Source organism: Rhineura floridana, chromosome 5 (genome assembly GCF_030035675.1).
Source record: "Rhineura floridana isolate rRhiFlo1 chromosome 5, rRhiFlo1.hap2, whole genome shotgun sequence".
NCBI classification, from domain to species: domain Eukaryota; kingdom Metazoa; phylum Chordata; class Lepidosauria; order Squamata; family Rhineuridae; genus Rhineura; species Rhineura floridana.
In genome coordinates this window covers 183,757,583-183,766,691 of record NC_084484.1, presented here as the reverse complement: position 1 = coordinate 183,766,691, position 9,109 = coordinate 183,757,583, and the positions used below count along the sequence as shown (strand labels likewise).

The following is a 9,109-nucleotide window of genomic DNA, read 5'->3' as shown; positions in this document are numbered from 1 at the left end:
GCTAAGGCTGCAATCCGATACACATAGGAGAAAAATCCACTCATTTGAAATATGGTGTTGGAGGAGAGCTTTGCTCATACCATAGACTGTGAAAAAGACAAATAATTGGGAGTTAGAACAACCCCACTGATCCAAACGGCGCTTAGTTCTGAGCAGACATGCCTTGGATCGCTGCCTTAGTCTTGTCACTCAGAACAGCGCTTCCCGGCCGCTGTTGGCCTCGCTAAGCCCCGCCCTCCCCATTTGGCCGCCCGCCTGCCTGGGGAGGGGCCTTTGCCCTGCGGAGCCAGCTATTGCGCGCCCCGGAACGCGGAGGGGCGGCGCGCCTTGCTTCTACGCCTGCGTGCGGGGACTGATCCTGCACCGTCGGAGCCGCCACCCCTCTCCCAAATGCTGGGTCCTTTTGCACTCCGAGGAATCCGCTGCACGGTGAGTGATGGCGAGAGAAGGGGAGGTAGACGTGGAAGCTCATGGAATAATTCACACGCGCACCCTCCGCTTTAATGCAGAAATGCGGCCGCCACCTCTACGGCGCTGAGCGGGTTAAGAAACCCGGTAGATCCCCTCCACTCCACCCTCTTCCTGAGATACGGTTAGACGGGGTTACCCAGCCTTAGTTATCCGCAGAGCCAAACCCACCGACATCCATGGGCTCGAATAACAGTCAGTGGGTCTGACTCTGAGGACCACTCAGTTGGCTGTCGCCCTTAAGCCTGATTGATTGTATTTATATCCCACTTTTTCTCCAAGGGACGTATATGGTTGTCCCCCTCCTAATTTAATCTCCACAACAACCCTGTAAAATAGGTTGGGCTGAGAGGCAGTGACTGGCCCAAGGTCACCCCGTCTGCTTTATGGCTGAATGAATTTGAAAAAAATTGACCAAAATCTGGGCCTCCCACGTGTGAGAATTCTACCACTGAACCACAGATGGAGATAATTACTGATGTGGTAATTATCATCTTATTTTCTCATGTATATTTTACATTGCTGTATGCTTAAGAGGGTTTTTTTTGTTGGTTGGCTTTATTCATATAAATCCTGTTTAAATGAATAAATAACATTTCAAAAGGCCTTGTGCTCCTAAGTCACTGCTCTTGAATTGCCGCCCTGGGCTGCTATTGGGAGGAAGGGTGGGCTATAAATCTGATAATAATAATAATAACTTTGAGTCTCCACATATTGTTGGACTACAACTCCCTCTGATTCCTTGAGCAGAAGGTAAGCCCACTGGGGATGATGGGAGTTGTAGTATATCTGGTGCCCAAGGTTAAAAAACAGTGTCCTAAAGAGAAAATATCTATCTTATCTATCTAATCTAAACAAAATTCATATACTGCTTGAATGTAAAGACCTCTAAGTGGCTTACAAAAAACATTAAAATGATTAATAAAACAGTTGAAAACAAGTAATGAAAAACAATTGAAACAGCTATTAACTAAAGAGGATTAAACAAATCAACATCTATGTGTCTGGAAAGGCTTGCCCACAGAAGAAAAGCTTTAAGCAGGCGCTAGTTCACCCCTGTTTATTACCAGTCATTTACCCCTAAGGTCCCAAGGTAGGTTACACACAACAATGTAAAATGCGACATTAAGAACAGTTTAAAATAAATTGGAATCACAACAGTAGGGTGGGTCCTAAAATTATACATCTCAGGGGTCAAAGGCCAGGATAAAGAGACGCGATTTCAGCACTCGCAGAAAACTGCACAGCGAAGGTGCCAGGCTCACGTCTGTGCAGAGGGAATGCCACAACTTAGGGGCTGCCACAGAGAATGCCCCCTCCCGGGCCACCACCAGGATCCTGAATTTCCAACGGTGGTGCAACTGCCAAAATCTGCCTCTCCCCACTGTTTTGAGTCCCTCCCCTTTCAGGAGCCAGTGTGGTGTAGTGGTTAAGGTGTTGGACTACGACCTGGGAGACCAGGGTTCGAATCCCCACACACCCATGAAGCTTCCTGGGTGACCTTGGGCCAGTCACTGCCTTTCGGCCTCAGAGGGAGGCAGTGGCAAACCCCCTTTGAATGCCGCTTACCATGAAGACCCCGTTCATAGGGTCGCCATAAGTCAGAATCGCCTTGAAGGCAGTACATCATCATCCTTTCCAGAAGCTTCCTCTCAGTCTTTCCCGACTTTCTTCCATAAGACAGTGTGCTACTAGTAGTGTACCTGTTCTGAGCCCGTGGTTCTGAAACCCACTTTGCCAGACAGTCGACTCAATCTCTCTCTTTTAATCAGAACTATTTATTAAACCAGGAAACACAAAGGTATACAAAAACTTAAAAGAAAGCATATAGTCTCTGGGGATGATGAACTGAGGAGGGTGATGACGATGAAGAAGATTGGTAGCAGGCAAATTATATTGTAGGATTGTTGATGAGGTAGATTAAATGGAGGAGAGTTACCTTCTGAGGAAGAAGCTTCTGCAAGAGGCAATTCTGGTAGAGAAGTATCTTCTGCGAGAGAGACAGCTTCTGCGAGAGAGATAGGTAAAAAAGGAGTGTTGTCCTCTGGTGCTACTAGGCCTGCTGGTAGCTTCACTGATGATAGAAACAAACTGAGGCAGGTTTTTGGAGGGAAAAATAACTAACCAATTAAAGAGAGGGGTGATGTCACCTGACAGGAAGTTACTATGAGGCTAAGAGAGCATAGAGACAGCCCTCTAGAATTCCATAACTCTTAACCAAATAAATGCCTTATTTAACACAACAGGAGTATCTTTATATACAATTCTAACCCTGCGGAGGCAGCACAGTACCCTTAAATATTGGAGGTGGCTGGATATTCAAAAGTGGGATTGATCGTTCAGACCAGCCTTTGCCAACCTGGTGCCCTCCAGGTGTTTGTTTGGTATTTATTTATTAAATTTATATCCCACCCTTCCACCCAGGGCAGCAGACAAGAACACTAAAAGCATCTTTATAAACATATTAAAACAACGCATCTTTAAAAACATGTTAAAAAGCAATTCCAGCACATGCACAGTACGCAATGATCCCATCCCATCTCCTCCCTGCCTTATGGGCTGGTGAGAAATCTGCACGGGCTGATATTTTGCACACTCTTGAGAGTCCATAGATTATAAACGTTGAGACATTGCTGCTAGATCTCTCACCTTGAAGCCATCTGGCCATGCTTTTAAAGTTCTGAGTAGCTTTTTAGTGCAACAAATCACCTTGTAAGGAAGTGCCTTATACCAAGTTGAGGCATTAGTCCATGTAGCTCAGTATTATCTACACTGGTTGGCAGCAGCTGTCTAGGGTTTCAGACAGGGAGACTCTACCAGCCCTACCAGGAGATTCCAGGGATGAGTTACAACCTTTTCCCCCTGTACTCCTGGGTTTTGATCTCCCTCCTTTTCCTTCCCTCCCAGAATATTTCTCCCTGCCCAGAAAATTTGGCTGAGGTTCAGCTTGGCTCTGGGAAGGTGGCTCTTTTCAGCCAGAAAAAACGAGGGGGCCTCACGTACCGCATCCCGGCGCTGCTGTACCTGCCCTCCGAGTCCATTCTGCTGGCATTTGCAGAGGAGCGCTCATCACCCAGAGATGAAGATGCGAAGTTCCTGGTGATGAGGCGAGGGCAGAAGGAAGGGACGATTGTCCAGGTAACATCAGGGGCAGGAAGTATCGCCATGCTTACAGGGTTTAGCTTCCTTTGGGCGAGAGCCTTCTGGGTGGCTTTGGAATAATTGTACCCCTGCAAGATGAAGAAGTCATTCAAGGCTGGATATCTTGTTATAACATGCCTTCAAGTCAATTACGACTCATGGCGACCCTATGAATCAGTGACCTCCAAGAGCATCTGTCATTGACCACCCTGTTCAGATCTTGTAATTTCAGGACTGTGGCTTCCTTTATGGAATCAATCCATCTCTTGTTTGGTCTTCCTCTTTTTCTACTCCCTTCTGTTTTTCCCAGCATTATTGTCTTTTCTAGTGAATCCTGTCTTCCCATGGTGTGTCCAAAGTATGATAACCTCAGTTTCATCATTTTAGCTTCTAGTGATAGTTCTGGTTTAATTTGTTCTGACACCCAATTATTTTTCTTCTTTGTGGTCCCTGGTACGCAGAAAGCTCTCCTCCAGAAGAGCAGGTAATAAATGTAATAATAATACTAACAACTTTGTTGTTGTTATTGTTGATGTGTGCGGTTGTTGCGTGACAGCACACGTTACTTTTGGAAGTAAAATGGTCAAGAAACATCACAGAGGCAATAGATCTTGTTAAGAGTCCTTTTTACTCGGACATTAAGGCTTGTAGCAGTTACAAGTAGCTCCCCCCCCCTAGACAGAACATCTCTCTCCGAAAGCAAAACTTAGACAGACACAAACAGAAAGCTGTTGGAACTTTTCCCAGCCGATATCTCCCTGGTTGCCATGACTACATTACTGGCTTTGGCTGTCCGTTCCCAGGCCAGACACAGGCTTTGCAGCTGATAACGCTCCTTCTTCCCCAGATTTCTTGAAACTTTCAGACTTGATGAAAAACAACTTGTGGTAGTAAAGCCTAATGGGTCAACAATGCCTTCAAGTCGATTACGACTTACAGTGATCCGATGAATCTTTTTTTGGATATATTCTTAGGGTTTTCATGGTAAGAGGTATTCCGAGGTGGTTTACCATTGCCTTCCTCTAAGCCTACGGCACCCTGTATTCCCAGGCAGTCTCCCATCCAAGTACTAACTAGGCCTGACCCTGCTTAGCTTCCGAGATCGGACGAGATCAGGAGTGTTCAGGGTAGTATGGCCATAGGCAAGGCTGAATATATCAGCCCCCAAAAGGTATACTTAATAATAATAATATGGAAACATACAACCACATCCAAATTATTGTCTTTACTTTCATAATAACGACGTGCAAACATACATTCAAATAAAACCTATTTTATTCAGGTTAGTAAGAACAATTCCAAATTTAATTTGGATTTGAAGCTGCAACCAGCATCTCCAAGTTAATACCATGCTTGTCGGAGAAAAGCTGTTTGTGAAAGGCTGATATACAACAGGTGCTTCACTGTGTGTTCGTGAAGAGTCCCCACATCTCCTCTGCCTGCATAAAAAATTGGCTTTCAAATACTGGAGCCTCCCAGTCTGCAGAATAAGACGTAGAAAGAAAAGGGTTAACAGTTTGCCAGTCAGGCAGAGTAAATGACAGCTGATGAGCCAGCCGGTGTCTATTTATGCTGTTGACTCAGTGAGCAACTTGAGAACACACTCTGGTAACACTGGCATTTGGGCCCCATCCAAGCAGGGAGGAAGTCTGCTAATCCACTTTCCAGAGAGCAAAGTAACTTGTAGTTTGTTTTGAACGGTTTCTAACATTTTATTTTACATGGTTGTGACCCGACCTGGCTGAAGGAAAGGTAACAAATCTAATAAAAATAATGATAAAGGTGCACCCAATTTCTTCGATAAATCCAGCTCCCCTGTTCCTTTCTGCCAGCTGGAAGGGGTCACTTTATTGAGCTCCCAAGGGTGTTGCATTCCAAAGGCAGAAAAAGGAGATTCTGGTCGTCAGCTCCCAGTCAGAGAATACCCACAGATCACCTGTAACTATCAGCAAGCAATTGAAAGAGGATAGGGAGAGTCAACCACATCCAAAAGTCACATTTGTTGCCCTGGCCACCCCCTGGAATGTGGCCCCTGGAAGCTTTCCCATGAGGGAATGTGGCCCACAGGCTGGAAAGGGTTCCCCAGCCGTGCTCTAGAAGGAGAGGAACTGTGTCATGTAGGAATCAAGCCTGGCTGAGCGTTGGGGCCTCTTGTCCTCCTTCATCCCAACAGCACTTATTTCCCAAATTAAAAATCTAACTCTTTTTCTAGTTCATGAATGTCACGTGTGTACTTGCCAAAAGCAAGTGTGATTATCTCTATCCAAGGTTGCTTGTTGTTGTTTTCAGTCACAAGGCGTTTTGTGCTAGCCAAGATGTTTCCAAGCAAATTTAGCCATTTGAACAAGGCAACTTCTAATGTAGCCTTCATGTTAGTGATCATGGATGTGTCCACTTATAATCAGTGCAAAGAAGTTTTTTAAGGAAGTCCAGTTTTAAAAGACAATAATGCTGGGAAAAACAGAAGGGGGTAGAAAAAGAGGAAGGCCAAACAAGAGATGGATTGATTCCATAAAGGAAGCCACAGATCTGAACTTGGACTCCGAGTCTGGACTCGCAGCCAAGCTCTCCTCCCCACTGTGCTATACCAGCTGTTAACTGAGTCTGTGAGTTCAAATCCTTGCTCTTGTCTCCTGGGAGTCAAGGGCCAGCTAAATATCACCCCCACAGTGAGTGGCTCAGGGGTGATGTGCCCTGCCACCTGTGCAGCTGTGGGCAAGCTGCACAGTCGCAAGGAGCCCAGTTGCCCCCCAGCTGGCAGTTGCGGACAAGGAAGGGGCTGGCTTGTGCAGCTGTGGCCAGCTGAGCAGGCCCTGGCCAGCTGGGGAGGACTAGCCTCAGAGGGAGGCAATGGGAAACGCCCTCTGAATACCGCTTACCATGAAGACCCTATTCATAGAGTAGCCATAAGTCGGGATCGATTTAAAGGCAATCCATTTCCATTCATTTTGTAAAAAGTGTTTCTAAGATTTGTAGAACCAGAAACTAGCCTGCAATGTTTTATTTTAGTCCACCCACCCTGGAAAAACTCCTGCATACTGCCATGCTTCTTGGAGATGTTTGCTGGGGAGTAAAAGTTCCAGAATAAGGTCAAAGCTTAAGTTTCCCATGATGCATTGCTGTGGACACACTCCACCAGGGCAATAGGCCTCTCGTGATTTGTGTTCCTCATTTGACAGCCATAAAGCCTAAGTGGGTTTAATACCAGTTTCAGTATTTATTTATTTATTTATATCCCGCCCTTCCTCCCAGCAGGAGCCCAGGGCGGCAAACAGAAACGGTAAAAACACTTTAAAACATCATAAAAACAGGCTTTAAAATACATTAAAACAAAACAGTGTTAAAAACATTTTTTTAAAAGAGCTTTAAAAACATCATTTTTTAAAAAGAGTTAAAAATATTATTTAAAAAACATATTAAAAAGCAATTCTAACACAGATGCAGACTGGGATAGGTCTCAACTTAAAAGGCTTGTTGAAAGAGGAAAGTTTTCAAAAGGCACTGAAAAGATAGCAGAGATGGCGCATATGTAGTATGTAGCATAGTACTGTCTCGCCTGGAGAGGGAACCATCTTGCTTTACTGTGTGGGTTTTTATCTGTTCCTTTCTCTAGTGGGGTCCTCAGGAGTCTCTGGTGACAGCCAATGTGCCCAACCACCGTACCATGAACCCTTGCCCAGTGTATGAGAGGAAGAGTGGCACGGTTTTCCTGTTCTTCATCAGTGTGCAGAAATACATCACGGAACGGCACCAGATCAGCACAGGGAGAAATTCCGCCAGGCTGTGCTACATCTTTAGCCAAGATGGCGGTTGCACGTGGAGCCACGTGACTGACCTGACCGAGACGGTGATTGGCGGCGAGTTGACAAACTGGGCCACCTTTGCTGTTGGGCCGGGCCACGGCGTGCAGCTGAGCTCGGGACGTCTGGTGATTCCGGCGTATGCCTACTACATCCACAAGCGTTTGTTTGGCCACCCGCTAAAGTGCTGGATCAGGCCTCATTGCTTCACCTTCTACAGCGACGATGGGGGTCAGAGCTGGGTCCGGAGCCCACTTCTCAAGAACTTGCTGACATCGGAATGTCAAGTGGCTGAGCTGACCTGTGACAATGGAGGCCAGGTGTTATACTGCAATGCCCGCAGTCTCCACAACTACCGGGTTGGAGCCCTCTGCACGGACAACGGACACCAGTTTGTGAATCACTCTCTGTGCGAAGAGTTGTGTGAGTCGCCCTTCGGTTGCCAGGGCAGTGTGGTGAGTTTCTCCTCACAGCGGGAGCCCTCAGATCTGGATCAAAAGGAAGCTGCAGGCAAATCAACTCATCGGTTGGGTGTTGATCCTGCCTCAGCCGCGCTCACAAGGACCAAGTCGTGGCTGATTTTCTCCCATCCTACAAAACGGCACAAGCGCTTGGATCTGGGCATCTACCTGAACACCTCTCCGCTGGAGAAAGGCCGCTGGAAAGCCCCCTGGGTGCTGAATAAAGGGCCCAGTGGCTACTCGGATTTGGCCGTCTGTGAGGAGGGGGAGTCACTGATGTTTGGCTGCTTGTTTGAGTGTGGGGTGTCCTGTGAGTGTGAGGAGATTGCCTTTCAGCTGTTCAGTGATGTTGAGCTCCTGAGGAACGTGATGGAAGTCCCATGCGTTGCCTCTCCTCCCTCTGAAGCGAAGGTGCCTGAAACAAAGCTCAAGAATGTTTAGCACCAGAGGACAGAAAATGAGAACCCACTCATTTTCCTCTCCCCCTAGTTTCTGCTGTGTCATTGACTTAGTGTTACGTGGTGCAGGCTTTAGGAAATGGCCGTTGTTTCTGTTTGGTATTTTAAAAATATAAAATGAAATAGGAACTAAGTTTCGTGGTCCAATTTCTTAGCAGAGATATAAACGCAAGCAGCAGAGTGAGAATATAAACCAGCCCACCTTTCCCTAGGCACAAATAAAAGCAGACACAACCTTCTTAGGTAGAAAGATAAAGAATATTTACTCACGACCTTTCATATGTTCAGGAAACATAGGCTCTAGCTTAGATGAAAGAAAAAGTAGAAGTATTAGTTCATTTTTAGTCTTTGGTAGTGATGCTCTCAGGAGAGCATCTGCCATGCGGCCTCTCCCAGAAGTAAAAAGATCAGTAGTGGAGATTATGCAGGAATCCCCAGGACAAAGGAGAAGGAAGCCAGGTAACTAACCCCACCCATTAGGAAGTAACATCATGGTAAACAGGTACATGGGATATTTCCCCAAATACCCCTTAAAGGGAACATCTCCCTTTTACAAGGGAACATGCAAGTTTGCCTATTCCAACAGTTTCAGGGTGATAATGAAAAGCCCTCCTGTCTACCTCCTTGAAAACAGCAAAAAACCAAAACCTTTCAGTTTCAACATACTTAGATTGATAAATTGATAGGGGTGGTCTACAATTCAAGGTTGTTGTGTGTGGGGGGGTAGCTCAGGATTTGCAGCCCTGGGCTGTTGGCTCTCCTGCTGATCACGTCATAAGGC

At 46.2% G+C, this 9,109-nt stretch overlaps 1 protein-coding gene and 1 non-coding gene across 4 annotated transcripts; one reads left to right on the top strand and one right to left on the bottom strand.

Moving 5' to 3' along the window:
- The first annotated feature begins 227 nt into the window (after window positions 1-227).
- Window positions 228-8,457, top strand: LOC133385653 (sialidase-3-like). Of its 3 annotated transcripts, none has more exons than XM_061629110.1 (3): window positions 228-429; window positions 3,376-3,606; window positions 7,223-8,457. In XM_061629110.1, exons 1-3 carry the CDS (start codon window positions 391-393, stop codon window positions 8,309-8,311), a joined length of 1,359 nt encoding a protein of 452 aa, XP_061485094.1. In that variant the 5' UTR covers window positions 228-390; the 3' UTR covers window positions 8,312-8,457. The 3 variants fall into 3 exon arrangements, with proteins under 3 accessions (XP_061485094.1, XP_061485096.1, XP_061485095.1); XM_061629111.1 differs by lacking the exon at window positions 228-429 and adding an exon at window positions 747-951; XM_061629112.1 differs by lacking the exon at window positions 3,376-3,606.
- On the bottom strand, window positions 4,635-4,753 carry LOC133386342 (5S ribosomal RNA). Its single transcript, XR_009763107.1, has one exon. It is a non-coding gene; the product is annotated as a 5S ribosomal RNA (ribosomal RNA).
- Window positions 8,458-9,109: the final 652 nt, after the last annotated feature.